Source organism: Alligator mississippiensis, chromosome 7, assembly GCF_030867095.1.
Source record: "Alligator mississippiensis isolate rAllMis1 chromosome 7, rAllMis1, whole genome shotgun sequence".
Lineage (NCBI taxonomy): Eukaryota > Metazoa > Chordata > Crocodylia > Alligatoridae > Alligator > Alligator mississippiensis.
The window spans coordinates 439,874-452,249 of NC_081830.1; the positions used below are offsets into that span (position 1 = coordinate 439,874).

At 67.2% G+C, this 12,376-nt stretch overlaps 3 protein-coding genes across 6 annotated transcripts; all 3 read right to left on the reverse strand.

The window, feature by feature from the left end:
- Positions 1-690: 690 nt before the first annotated feature.
- BCKDK (branched chain keto acid dehydrogenase kinase) lies at positions 691-6,463 on the reverse strand. Of its 2 annotated transcripts, none has more exons than XM_019497045.2 (12): positions 5,657-6,463; positions 5,170-5,372; positions 4,239-4,307; positions 3,968-4,078; positions 3,828-3,875; positions 3,226-3,345; positions 2,743-2,841; positions 2,516-2,589; positions 2,176-2,304; positions 2,003-2,092; positions 1,703-1,864; positions 691-1,610 (listed from the first exon to the last, which is right to left on the reverse strand). In XM_019497045.2, exons 2-12 carry the CDS (start codon positions 5,350-5,352, stop codon positions 1,466-1,468), a joined length of 1,230 nt encoding a protein of 409 aa, XP_019352590.1. In that variant the 5' UTR covers positions 5,353-5,372; positions 5,657-6,463; the 3' UTR covers positions 691-1,465. The 2 variants fall into 2 exon arrangements, with proteins under 2 accessions (XP_019352590.1, XP_019352593.1); XM_019497048.2 differs by having other exon boundaries at positions 5,539-6,463.
- A 102-nt stretch (positions 6,464-6,565) lies between these two features.
- Positions 6,566-8,187, reverse strand: VKORC1 (vitamin K epoxide reductase complex subunit 1). Its single transcript, XM_006262832.4, has 3 exons — positions 7,593-8,187; positions 7,293-7,402; positions 6,566-7,191 (listed from the first exon to the last, which is right to left on the reverse strand). Exons 1-3 carry the CDS (start codon positions 7,736-7,738, stop codon positions 6,980-6,982), a joined length of 468 nt encoding a protein of 155 aa, XP_006262894.3. The 5' UTR covers positions 7,739-8,187; the 3' UTR covers positions 6,566-6,979.
- Positions 7,787-12,357, reverse strand: MAPK7 (mitogen-activated protein kinase 7). 3 transcript variants are annotated; one of them, XM_059731417.1, is made up of 7 exons: positions 11,993-12,357; positions 11,579-11,752; positions 11,274-11,439; positions 9,481-10,991; positions 8,623-9,392; positions 8,426-8,550; positions 7,787-8,355 (listed from the first exon to the last, which is right to left on the reverse strand). In XM_059731417.1, exons 2-7 carry the CDS (start codon positions 11,745-11,747, stop codon positions 8,199-8,201), a joined length of 2,898 nt encoding a protein of 965 aa, XP_059587400.1. In that variant the 5' UTR covers positions 11,748-11,752; positions 11,993-12,357; the 3' UTR covers positions 7,787-8,198. The 3 variants fall into 3 exon arrangements, with proteins under 3 accessions (XP_059587400.1, XP_059587399.1, XP_059587401.1); XM_059731416.1 differs by having other exon boundaries at positions 11,579-12,357; XM_059731418.1 differs by lacking the exons at positions 11,579-11,752; positions 11,993-12,357 and having other exon boundaries at positions 11,204-11,366.
- Between the last annotated feature and the right edge of the window lie 19 nt (positions 12,358-12,376).

Consider the following 12,376-nt stretch of genomic DNA (forward strand, 5'->3'; position numbering starts at 1 on the left):
CAAAAGGTTCCTTTCCCTTTAAATTGAGCAGGCCAAAGGCAGGTGGACATGCCCCCACTTACAGGGAAAAGCAGCGGGGAGAGAACATTATGTACTCAAAACTAATGGCATAATTAGCATATAAGCCAATTTGTCAAAGGGACCCTAGATGCGTTATATACACAGCAATATGGTAAATCCCCACCCCGCCTGTATGAAGTAGGAGGGGTGTTCTTTATCCTTAACTGTTTGGAGGTCGTTATGGTAATTAGGAGCCTTCTCCCCTCAGACCTGATTGCAGAGCTCTGGGGAGATCCTGTATTACCTCGCATACAACGCGGGCACCTTGTTTCTTCCTCTCCCCGCCTCTCCCAACAAGGCTTTTCCAGGGTTTAGCCCCATGGGCCAGCTCCTGTGTTCACGCTTCCTTCCCCGTCCCTGCTCAACTAAAGCTGAAGCGCTAGTTGCTGCAGGAGCCCGATTTCTGTGGGCGGAGCCATGACTTGAGGCTGGGATATGGGAGGGGAGAGAACAGCCAGTGGAGAGCAACATCCTGGAATGAGATCATTTAGGAGAGAGGGTCGTTAGCAGCTCCTCGTTCTTCACTCCGCAGCCAAGACAACTCTCCTGGGAAGGAAGTGAGCACCCCTCTCGGCCTCCACTTGGCACTGTGGTACCGACCCCGACCCCTGCAGTCCACCAAGGCCTGTCCAAATTTGCATGTTTAATAATGGTAGTGAAATACAACGAGTCCAACGGGAATCCGATCCTCTCCCCGCCGCAAAGCCACCTGGGAGAATCCCAAATATAGTCCATGGGGGGTGGGGGCAGGACATGTGCGAAGATCAAAGTCTTCCCCACCCTACCAGAGGGGCAGGGCCACGCGGGTCATCCGAAGCCATCCCCCCACTGCCGTCCTGGGGGGGTCCGCTCAGTTGATGGGGAGTGGTGATGAGGACAAGAAGTGGGGGGGAAAAAACGGGGGGGGGAGACAGGAAGCAAGTGTGCATGGGGGAGGGAAGAACGAAAGACTGGGACAGGAAGTGGTTGAGCAGGACAGGAAATACAGGTCCTCCAGGCAGGAAGTGGGGGTTGGCTATGACAGGAAGTGGGGACAGGGGTCAACCAGGACAAGAGGTGGGGTGTCCACAGACAGGAAGTGGTCGACCAGGCCGGGAAACACAGGCCCGCCAGGCAGGAAGTGCGGGATAGGCAGACGAGGAAACAAGGGGTGTGCACGAGGACGAAGTGGGGTGCTCCAGAGAGGAAGGGAGGCGCCCCCCACAGGAACCGGGGGTACGCAAACAGGAAACGAGGGCTCAACCAGGGCAGGAAGCAGGGCCACTCCAGGCAGGACGTGAGGCTCCCCCGCACAGGAAGTGGGGTCCTCCACCCGGGAAGTGACCTCCCAGGCCCCGGCCAAGGCCTCCGAGGCTGCCAAGCGCGCCCCGAGCGGAGCGGGAGGGAAGCCAGGCAGGCGGCGACCCTAGATGCGGAAGCTCTCCTCCCTGCCGTCGATGTGGCGCAGGCGCAGGTAGACGTCGGTGCCGATGCCCTGCAAGGACTGGAGGCACAGGGACCCCCCCAGGTACTCGGCGTAGGCCCGCGACGTCGGCAGCCCGAACCCGAACCTGCGGGGGCAGGGGTGAGAACAGGCCCGGACACCTGGACTCTCCCCGGGGGGGGGGGGGGGGGGCCGGCGCAAAGGCCGCTGGGAACTCACCCATGCATGGGCCCCGACTGCCCGCTGTTGGACATGTCCACCATGTTGCTGAAGAGGCCGCAGAGCCGCGGGTCCTGGGCGCTGCTCTCGGCCGTGGTGAAGTGGTAGTCGGTCACGCGCTCCACCAGGTCGTGGGGGATGCCCCCGCCGCGGTCCGAGATCCTGGGGGGGCGGGGTCAGGCAGGGGCCCCAGGCGCCCGGGCACCCACAACCCCCTGCTCTCAGCCCCCACACACCCCAGGGAACCCAGCTCCCCGCCCCGCCCTACACAACCCAGGCGTCCGCCTCCCCGCCCCGCACCGGATGATGAGGTCAATGTCGTTGTTGGCGATGGTGATGACAATGTCGGGCACGTTGTAGGGCGTGTCCAGGTGCGACTCCATGGTGGCCCTGCGTGGGGGGAGGGGGCGGGGTCAGGCCCTGCCCAGGCCCCGCCCCGCCCCCCCACTGGCCCGCCCCCACCCCCTGCTCACCTCATGGCGTTCTTGAGCAGCTCGGGCAGGATGTAGTCCAGGGGCATGGGGATGAAGGGGAAGCGCGCGGCCACGTGCCCGTTCACCCGCACCTGCGGCGCATTGCCGTACTTGTGCTCGCACAGGCGTCTGCGGGGGTGGGGGGGTGAGGGACCTAGGCGTCTGGCCCCGCCCCCTCCTCCCCATCCACACACACACACACACACACACACACACACACACGCACACACGCACACACACGCACACACACACACACACATACACACACACACACACACTTGAATTAAGACTGCCCTCCTGTTCCCAGGTGAGGGGGGTCTCCCCAGCCCTGCTCCCTGACCTGGCGAAGTCGACCCACTTCTCGATGATCTTCTTGGGCGAGAGGCGGGTGCAGATGATGCCGACAAAGTCCGGCTGGGGGGAGGGGAAGTGGGGCGTTACACTGGGCTGGGGCTGGCCCACCCAGGGACGCCGCCTGGCTCCACGGGCCATTGCCCCCTGCTGCGCCCCAGCCCCAGGTGCAGCGAGGCCCTGGGGGGAACGAGGGGTCCCTGCAGTGGAGGGTACCTTGTCCTCGTGCAGGGCCAGGTGGTGGGTGGCCAGCATGCGGATGCCCAGGCGTGACGTCAGCGTCTTGTCCAGGAAGAGCCGGATCAGGCGCTCGTCCTGAGGGCAGGGCCGGCCTCAGTTTCCCTTTCCCCTCCATGCCTCAGTTTCCCTCCTTTTATCATGCCTATTCCCCCCCTAATATCTCGGCTTCCCCTTCTCAACCTGCCTCAGTTTCCCCCACAATGGGCCTGTCTCCCTGCTTTAATATGCCCGTTTCCCCCATCTGTGCCTCAGTTTCCCCCTCACCTATGTGCCTCAGCTTCCATGTGCTGGCTATCACCTGAAATGTGCCTCAGTTCCCCCAACCCAACTCTGTGCAGTAGTTTCCCTGCTTTGTGTACCTCAGTCTCCCCTCACCCCATATAACAGCTCTCCAAATCAAGGGTGCTAGGACCCCCCCCCCCACAAATCCAGGCATTCGGGTCCCCCCCCCCCACACACCTGGATGTGGCGCCGACACTCCCGCAGCCCCTCGGCCAGCAGCGTCACCACGTCCTTGTGGTCGTCCAGGAGCTGACGCACCAGTTGGCAGTACCGTGCCTCCTCCTCCTGGTCCTTGATCTGGCGGGGAGTGATAAGGGGGGGGGCAATTAGGGGACCAGAGACCCCCCCGGGGGGTGGGCAGAAGGTCGTGGGCCTGGCCCCGGCCCCTGGGGGCCACTTCAGGCCCAGGATGTGACCAGCTCTGGGTTGGAACAGCCTAGTGGAGCCTGGTAGAGGGGGAACGCCTGGCCACACCCCCTTAGGACCCAGCCCCCTAGAGATAGCCCCACCCCTGGACTCAGCCATTGCCCACTCCAGCTCTGCACCCTGGACCCAGGCCCTAGCCCCGCCCCTATGGATCATAGCCCCGCCCCCTGAAGCCATGTCTTAACTCTACCCACTGGTCCCACCCATGCCTGAACTCCACCCACCCCATAAACCTAGCCCCACCTCCTGGATACAACCCTGCCCCAGCCCCCCCCACTAACCTCACCACCCCGAACTCCTAAACACAGCCGCTCCCAAGCCCCACCCCCAGGGGCTGGGAGGGGAAGACTCACCGGGGGGAACTCACTGAGTTTCTGGAAGGCGCGGATGTAGAGCTCGTGCTGGGAGGAAGAGACCAGGGGGTGTGGGGTGGTGAGCTGGCCGCCAGGGTCCCCTGGCCCCACCCCCACCCCTTAGCCCCGCCCCCACCTACCACGTGCAGGATGGTGGGGTTGCAGCCGATGATGAAGGGGAGGCTGCGGAAGCCCTTGATGCGGTGGGCGATGCGCACGGGCAGCTCGTGGTGCAGGTACCGGGCGCTCTTCTGTGGGGGGGTTGGGGGGGTGTTACCAAGGCAACCAGCTGCCCGGGTCCGCCACCCCAGACAACCCCTAGGCACCTGGCTCCCCGCCCTGCCCTGCCCTGCCCTGCCCTGCCCTGCCCCGGGGGGGAGCCAAGGCGCCTGGGTCCCCGGCCATACTCACCAGCAGGTGGCTGCCGTCCTGCGACCGCCCCGAGTACAGCATCGTGGTGGGCGTCAGCCTGACGGAGGGCTGGGGGAAGAGTTACGTTACGTGCGGCCACTTCCCCGCGACTTCTCCCAGCACCAGCCGCAGCCGAGGGGCTCCTTTCCCAGCTGCTCCAGCCCAGAGCCAGCCGCATTGCGGCACCCAAGGACCCCCGGATGCCTTGGTTCTCTGGGCAGGGGGGCTGAGGCTGGGGTGGAACAGCATGAGGGCGGCTGCACAGAACAGCCCCTGGGGGTCTTTTAGGATGCAGCCAGCTCTGGGGTGAGGGGCAGGTAGGAAACGGCTGCACAGGACCATCATAGGAGCAGCCGAGACGCGGCCAGCTCTGCGGCGGAGTGGCTTGAACGCAGCCCCGTAAAACAGCCACAGTACTGGCTAAGATGCAGCTGGCTCTGGGGTGGAACGCACAGCCGCATACAGCAGTCCACAGGGATACATTAGCTGCCACCAGTGCCGGGGTGTGAGACTCCGAAACAGCCCCATATAGCACTGCGGAGTTATAGCCACAATGCAGCCACCTCTGGGGTGCAACACCTACAAACAACCCCATATAATGCCCCTTAGTTGTAGCCGAGATGCGACCAGGCCTGGGGTGGAGCAAGTAACAGCCACATCCATCAGCTATTGCAATGGTTGGGATGCAGCCAGCTCCGAGGTGAGACAACTCGAATGCAGCCCCACAGAACAGCCATGAGTGGCTAAGATGCAGCTGGCTCTGGGGCGGAACAGCTCCCCCACGGTCACGCGTAACAGCCTTTAGGGATATGCGAGATGCAGCTAGCTCTGGGGTGCGAGGCTGAGAAGCAGCCCCGCACAGCGCCGGGCAGCGATCAGTGGCCGCAGTCCGGGCGGGCCGGGGCGTCCCGCAGGCGGCGGGCGCGCTGACCTTCTCGGCGGCGGCGTCGATGGCCGACTGGTTGTAGAAGGAGGTGACGGTCTTGGAGCGCTCGCGGGCCAGCTCCAGCTGGTGCTGGTCCATGGGCGAGGTGGAGCGGGGCCGCAGGCCGGGGCGCAGGCGGCAGCGGGCCGGGGCCCCCGGCGCCGCCCTCCCCAGAGCCAGCCGCAGCATGGCCCCGCGCGCTCGCACACCTGCGGGGACACGGCCGAGCGTGACGCGGCCGCCCGCCCCCAGCGCCCCGCAGCCCGGCCCCGTCCCGGCCGGCGCCGGCTGTTTACCCCGGCCGCGTCACGTGCGGCTGGAACCCGGCCGGGCAGCGGGACCCAGGCGAACCGGCTCCCAGGCCCCCGCCCTCACCATGCAGGACCGAGGCGTCCGGGCCTCTTTCCCCCGCTAAGCCCGAAAAGCACCCAGGCGTCTGGGAATCCCTCCCCCCTGCAAAGGAGCGGGGTGGTACGTGCGGCGGCCCCCTCACCGCCAGTAGCTGGGCCGGACGAAACCACCTGCTGCCGCGGGGGAGGGAGCAGTAGATTGTCGCACCGCGCAGCCGCAGGGGGCTGAGTCACACTGCGCCTGCGCGACAGGAACGCAGGCGCAGCACCGGGGGCACCTTAGGACACCGAGGACGGTAGAGCGCAGGCGCGCAGCGCCAGCCAACGGAGAACCAGGGACGGCAGTAAGGGCGGGGCGGCACTGGCTTCCCCGTTAATAGCCAATAGGAGGCGGGGTCGGAGCCGGACTGCGTCTTCCAGCAGGAATCGTGGCGAGGCACTGCAGGGGCTCATGGGAAATGTAGTCCGAGGAAGGGATGGGCATACAACGTTTCCTCCGCCTCGTAAGGGCTGATGGGAAAAGTAGTTCATGAGCGGGGCTAGGAGACAGCAAGTACAGCCCCGGACTGCTGGTTTCTCTGGAGCAGGGAGAAGGGGTTGCAGGGGTCAAAGGTCACAGCCCAAATGGGATGGGGGTAAGAAGATGCTCCCTGGGGGTGTGGAAGGATCAACGGGGAGGGGGGTCAGGAGGTCACGCAGAGGTGACATGGCAGCTCCAGCTCGTGGGGTGAAAGGTTATTTGGGTGGGGTCACGGAAAGGTCCTGGAGAGTCAAAGTGGGGCCAAGAGGTGATAGGTCAATCTGGGGTCAGCCACAGGGTTAAAGGTCACACACAGCTCATGGGGTCAAAGGGCACAGCCCCAGCAAGCCTGGGGGCAGGAGGGAGGGGCGCCCAGCCCCCCTTCCCGGGCCATGCACACACACTTCTTGGACACCCGGATTTCACCTGCCTGGGGGGGTGTGCACGGACACCTGGGTCATGAGCGTGTGGCGCATGCACACAACAGGGCACACATGCGTGCGAGGTGCGGCACAGACCAGGCGGGAGTCCATTTGGGGTTGAAAAAGAGTCCAAAAGATTTTTTTTTAGAAAATCAAAATAAAAGTACAGTAATGAGGAGGAGCTAGGTCTGGAGGGGGCGGAGCTGGGAGGAAAAGGGGTGGACCCAGAGGAAGGTGGATGGGGGCTGGATTGAGTTGCAGTGAGGGAGGAGCCTGGGCAGAAGTGGGGGGTCCCCACGGGGCTCAGCTAGAGATAGCAGTAGAGTGGGCCTGCAGGCCTTGAAAATAGCCCCAGGAGGCAGAGCTAGATGTAGCATTAGGGGCGCAGCCTGGACCGGAATGGGCAGGGCTACAAGCTGGCTCCAAAGTACAGCATGGGGGGCGGGGCTAGAGGGACACAGGGCCAAGGGGCGGAGCTAAGCCCCCGCCCGGCAGCAAGCCCACGCCCAGGCGGGGGCGGCTCCTCATTGGCCCTTGGGCTTGGCAGCGGAGCGTGGGCGGGGCGAGCGCAGGTTGAGCACCAGCAGGGCGCCGTTGATGACGTAGGTCGTTATGCAAACGAGGCAGAAGTCGTGCAGCACCCGCAGCAGGATGTAGCCCAGGTAGGCGGAGCCCAGCACCGCCAGCACCGACGAGCCCAGCAGCAGCACCCGCCCCGCGGCATTGTGGGTCCCGCCTGGCGGAGACACGCGGGACTGTGTTGGACCCGGGCGAGCGGGGAGGTCCCGTCCCCGCCCCGCCCCGCCCCGCGTGCCCCAGGCGTGGGGCCGCACTTACCCAGCAGCCCTTGCAGCAGGTAGAAGGCGACGCCGTAGACGCTGTTGGGCTGGTTCAGGACGCTGCCCTCGCCCACGACCCCCGCCAGCAGGCCGAAGCCCCGCCCCCACCTGCAGGGGGAGGGGTCAGTGGGGGACCACGTGTCCGGGCGCCCAGCCCCCCCGCGCTCCCCCGCCCACGCCGAGGACCCCGGCCCAGCGCAGCTCAGCAGGGACCGGCCCGCTCGGCGCCTGGAGGGGTTCCGGAAGGGGCGGGGCCTCCTCGGGGGCGCCACGCTGTCACCCCCCGCCCCGCACGCACCGGGATCCGAAGACGCGCGAGCAGCTGACGGCCGGGCCCAGGTCGCAGGCGGCCCGGTACTGCGGGTCCCGCGCGCGGCTCCGCTCCACGTGCAGCGCGTACAGCGAGAGCGCCAGCCCCAGCGCCGCCAGCCCGCGCCGCCACATCCCGCCGGCCCGCCCCTTCCGCCCCGGGCGCGCAAAGCCTGCCGGGACTCGGAGTCTCCAGTTTTATTAGGAAAGTGCGGTACACCGGCCCGGAGAAGCTCCGCCCCCCCCGCGTGCGCCCAGCCAGGGGGCGTGGCTTCTTTCCGCCCCGCGCTATCTTCAAGGGGAGGCCTTCCTCCCCCGAGGGGGCGTGGCTGCCCCAACAGGCTCAACTTTCTTCCAGGGGTGTGGCTTATCTCCGAGTGGGCGGAGCTTTGAAGGGCCTGTGACCTCTCTCCAGTGGGCGGAGCTTCCTCGAAGAGGCGTGGTTTCTCTCCCAAGGAGCCGGCCTTGCTTCAAGGGGCGTGGCTTATCCTCAAGCGGGCCGAGCTTCACCCAAAAAGCCTGGCTCCTCTCCCAGTGGGCGGGGCATCTCTGGCGGCCCACTGGCGAGGAGGCGTGGCCAGGCGCAGGGGCGGGGCTAGGGCTCGGCCAGGTCAGGCAGGTCGCCGCTGAGGCTCATGGGAGAGCCGAGCTGGAGCTCGCGCTGCAGCGACTCCATGTCGGCGGCGTTCATGCGGTGCACCTCCAGCCAGTCGGCCAATAGCGAGGCCGACAGTGGCGCCGAGTCGCCCTGGCTGCGGGGGGGTGGGGTCAGCACCGGACGCGGGGTCCCGGGGCAGAGCAGGGCATTGTGGGAGTCCTCACCTGTCGCGCGCGTCGGCCATGTCGAAGCTCTGGTTGAGGAACTCCTCCAGGTCGAAGCCGACCCCGTAGCCGGCGCCACTGCCCTTGGGCGTCCCCGAGAAGACAGGCGGCAGCGGGTCCTCCACCTGCGGGCGGGGCACCGTCAGCACCCGGAGCCCAGGCGTCCGGGCTCCTCCCCCCGCACGACCCTCGCTCACCTGGGACCGGGACAGCTGCTGCGTCACCGTGGCGACGTCGGGGGTCTCGGCGGCCCAGGGGCCGGCAGGCACTGGCGGGGTGGGGAAATTGAGGCAGGCGGGCACCGCGGCAGCTCCATGGCCCGCAGGGGCCGGGGTCATGTGGCCGATGACCCCTGGGGTCACGTGCACCACGGTTGCTGGGTTCATGTGACCCACAGCCCCGGTGGTGAGTGGGGTCACATGACCGATGACCGCGGAGGTCACCTGCACCACGGCTCCAACAGGGGCGGGGGTCACGTGACCAGCTGGGTCAGGGGCCACGTGACTGGCAATGACCCCAGCGGTCACCTGCACCACAGCTCCAACAGGGGCGGGGGTCAGGTGGCCCGTGGGGTCAGAGGTCACGAGAGTCACTGCCCCAGCAGGGGCCGCAGGACGTGGAGCAGGGTCTGTGGTCACGTGATCCCCGGCTCCCAGCTCGATGGAGGCCGCGGCACTGGGGGCGTGGCCGGCCCGGTCCCGCATGCGGGTCCAGCGCTCCAGCAGGCTGCGGTCACTATCGCTCAGCACTAGGCCGCCAGGCCCCGCACCTGCTCCGCCAGGCCCGCCCCCCCCGCCAGGCCCGCCCCCCACAGGACCCCCAGCCCCACCCCGGCGCCGCCGCTGCTCCCGCTCGCGCGCCCGCTCCTGCCGCCGCCGCCGCTTTTCCTCCCGCTCACGCTGCCGCTCCTGTGCCGTCACTGCCCGGCGTGGCTCCGCCTCTGGCCCCGCCCCCTGCACCACCGCCTCTGTGAGGGGACAGCACATGGGAGAGAGCGGGTCAGGAGCAGCTCCTGGCCCCACCCCCCAGGCCTCCCGGCACCCAGCCCCACCCACCTCGCCCGCGGTGCCTCTGCGCTGACTTGAGCAGCACGGCCTTGAGCGCCGCCTTGGTGTCGTCCGAGATGGCACCCTCCCGCTTGGGGGGCAGGGCTACTGTCGGCTCCGCCTTCACCTCCCCCGGGGCTTGGGCAAGGGCTGGGCCCGCCCTCGGTGACTCCATGGTGCAGTCTGTCCCGGCCAGCATCTTGGCCTTGGCATCAGGGGCCTGCGGGAGCTCAGCAGCCATGTTGACATGGGCAGCCAGGGTGGCGCTGGCGGCCATTTTGGCATCAGCCATCTTGACATGCGCGGCTATGTTGACATCACCCACCCTATTGGGTTTGGCAGCCATATTGAGGTCAGCCATGTTGATGGCAGCCATGTTGACACTGGCTCCTCTATTAACGTTGGCAGCCATGCTGATGTCACCCATGTTGACGGCGGCCATGTTAACGCTGGTCCCTGTGTTGCTGTTGGTGGCCATATTGATGTCAGCCATATTGACGGTGGCCACATTAACGTTGGCAGCCATGTCAGCACCAGTCCCCCTGTTAGTACTGGTGGCCATATTGACGTCAGCCATGTTGATGGTGGCATTAGCCATACTGGTGCTGGCCATGTTGGCTCTGCCGGCCATATTGGCATCGGCCATGTTGATGTCAGCCATATGGGCACCGCTCGCACTGATGTCATTGCCCGGCGGCGTCGGATACACCACAGGCCTCAGCGCGGGCTTGGCTGTGAGCCTCCGCCGTGCCCGAAAGTCCTCGATCTCGGCCAAAATGGCAGCCTCCACCTCCTCTTTGGTGAGCACCTCGCGGTCGAAAGCAAAGTCGAAGGCTGGCACACACTCGGGCTCATCCTCAGGGTCATGGTACTTGGCAAGGTAGGGGTGGGCCAGCGCGTCCACCACCGTGATGCGCCGAGCTGGGTCCAGTTGCAGCATGCGGGCCAGGAGGTCGAGCGCCGGCGCCTCAGCCTGCGGGTAGAGTGCGTGCAGCGGCACAGCCTGGCGCGGTGGCAGCCCCTGCACATAGCGCCGCACTCGCTCAGCGCCGATGGCACCCACCACCTTGGCCGAGGGCGTCCCCAGGACCCCCAGGATGAGTTGCAGCTGGTGCAGATAGTTCTTGCCAGGGAAGAGCTGGCGCCGGCCCATCATCTCGGCGAAGATGCAGCCGACCGACCAGACGTCAATGGCCTGGGTGTAGTGATGCAGCGAGAGCAGCAGCTCGGGTGCGCGGTACCAGCGCGTGGCCACGTACTCTGTCATGAAGGCGGCGTGCTCCTCAGGTCGTGCCGCCAGGCCCCGCGCCATGCCGAAGTCGCCGATCTTCAGCTCGCAGGTGGCGTTGACCAGCAGGTTGCTGGGCTTGAGGTCGCGATGCAGCACGTGGGCGGAGTGCACGTACTTCAGCCCCCGCAGCAGCTGGTACAGGAAGTAGCGCACGTGCTCGGGTGTCAGCGCCTGCCCCGACTGGATGATCTGGTGCAGGTCGCTCTCCATCAGGTCCAGCACCACATAGCTGCAGGCAGGAAAGGACCCAGGCGTCCGGGTGGGGCAAAGCTCCTTGGGGAGACCTGGCCAGGGCCAGAGGACCCAGGGGTCTGGCTCCCAGCCTCCTCACCCCACCCTAGAGGACCTAGGGGCCTGGATTCCCATAATGCCCCGATGCCACCCCCCACACCCAAGAGCTCAGGCATCCAGGCCCCAACACCCCTGGTCTCAGCCCCGCACCCCAGGGAACCGAGGCGTCCAGGCCTCTGGCCCACAGCGGGCGCGGGTGCCTGGGCGGCGGGGGCCATACACGGCGCGGAAGTCAGGGCGGGGCCCGGGCGGCGTGAGGATGTCCTTGATGGCGATGATGTTGTCGTGGTTGAAGTGCTTCAGGATCTTGAGCTCCCGCAGGGTCCTCTTGGCGCTCGTCACCACCGCGAAGGCGTTCGGGATCTTCTTGATGGCCACCTGCTGCCCTGTGGGGAGGGGGGCGTGGGACCCAGGCGTCTGGGGGTAGCGAGGTGCCCGGGGGGGGGCCCCAGGCATCAGGCGGAGGGGACGCAGGGACCCAGGCGCGGGGTGGGTCCCGGGTGCTCGGCAGAGGGACGGGGGTACCTGTGGCGCGGCGGCGGGCGGAGCTGACCACGCCGTAGGCGCCCGTGCCGATGGTCTCGATGACCTCGTAGTCGTCGCCCACCTCGAAGGTGACGTCGAGCGAGCGCTCCCGCAGCAGCGCCAGCCCCGCCCCCGCCCGGGTGCCCGCGTCGCCCGCCGCCTCCGCCATCGTGCCTGAGGGGAGGGTGGCTCAGTGCGGGCGGGGCTGCGACGGGAGGCAAGTGGGGGGCCCAGGTGTCCAGGAGGGGCGGGGCCAGGGGAGGGGGCGGGGCCAGGATCCCAGGGGAGGGGCAGGCCCAGAAGACCGGGGCGTCCGAGGGCCGGGGTGGGGCTCAGGTGTCCGAGGGTGGGGGGGATGATGTGGGCACCCCAGGCGCCCGCGGGGGCGGGGCTGGTCTCCATGGCGACGCTCACCCGCTCCCCGTCCTGCTGCCGCCGCCGCTACCCGGGGCCCCGCCCCCGCGGGCCCCGCCCCAGCCAATCAGGGTGCGGCCCGCGGTGTAGAACGGGACTTCCGCCAGGGGGCCAATGGCAACACACCCCGGCCCCCGGAGGTCCCGCCTCTTCCGCCAATCAGGCCCCTCCTTTCCGGCGGTGACGGCCAATCGGGGCCAAGGGAGCAGCGCGGCGTGGGTGCGGGGGGATTAAAAGGGCCGAGGCGCAGGGAGGGATCCTAGGCCTCCGGCAGCTGCGACATCGCTGCTACGTCATCAGCAGCCGACACCTGCCTGCCACCCCTGGGGGACCCCCCGCGCCGCCTGCGGTCCTTGCCCCGCCCCCTCCCGCGTCACGCGACCG

Excerpts from the sequence above, each read along its gene's own strand:
- BCKDK (XM_019497045.2), bottom strand. The coding sequence starts at position 5,352 with ATGCTGCGGCTGGCTCTGGGGAGGGCGGCGCCGGGGGCCCCGGCCCGC. Across the intron at positions 4,308-5,169 it reads TCGACGCCGCCGCCGAGAAG|CCCTCCGTCAGGCTGACGCC; the intron begins GTCAGCGCGCCC and ends CTCTTCCCCCAG. Across the intron at positions 2,590-2,742 it reads TGGCCCTGCACGAGGACAAG|CCGGACTTTGTCGGCATCAT; the intron begins GTACCCTCCACT and ends CCCTCCCCCCAG.
- VKORC1 (XM_006262832.4), bottom strand. The coding sequence starts at position 7,738 with ATGTGGCGGCGCGGGCTGGCGGCGCTGGGGCTGGCGCTCTCGCTGTAC. Across the intron at positions 7,403-7,592 it reads TCGCGCGTCTTCGGATCCCG|GTGGGGGCGGGGCTTCGGCC; the intron begins GTGCGTGCGGGG and ends CTCCCCCTGCAG. Across the intron at positions 7,192-7,292 it reads CCTGCTGCAAGGGCTGCTGG|GCGGGACCCACAATGCCGCG; the intron begins GTAAGTGCGGCC and ends TGTCTCCGCCAG.
- MAPK7 (XM_059731417.1), bottom strand. The coding sequence starts at position 11,747 with ATGGCGGAGGCGGCGGGCGACGCGGGCACCCGGGCGGGGGCGGGGCTG. Across the intron at positions 11,440-11,578 it reads CGCCCGCCGCCGCGCCACAG|GGCAGCAGGTGGCCATCAAG; the intron begins GTACCCCCGTCC and ends CCCTCCCCACAG. Across the intron at positions 10,992-11,273 it reads CGCCCTGACTTCCGCGCCGT|CTATGTGGTGCTGGACCTGA; the intron begins GTATGGCCCCCG and ends TCCTGCCTGCAG.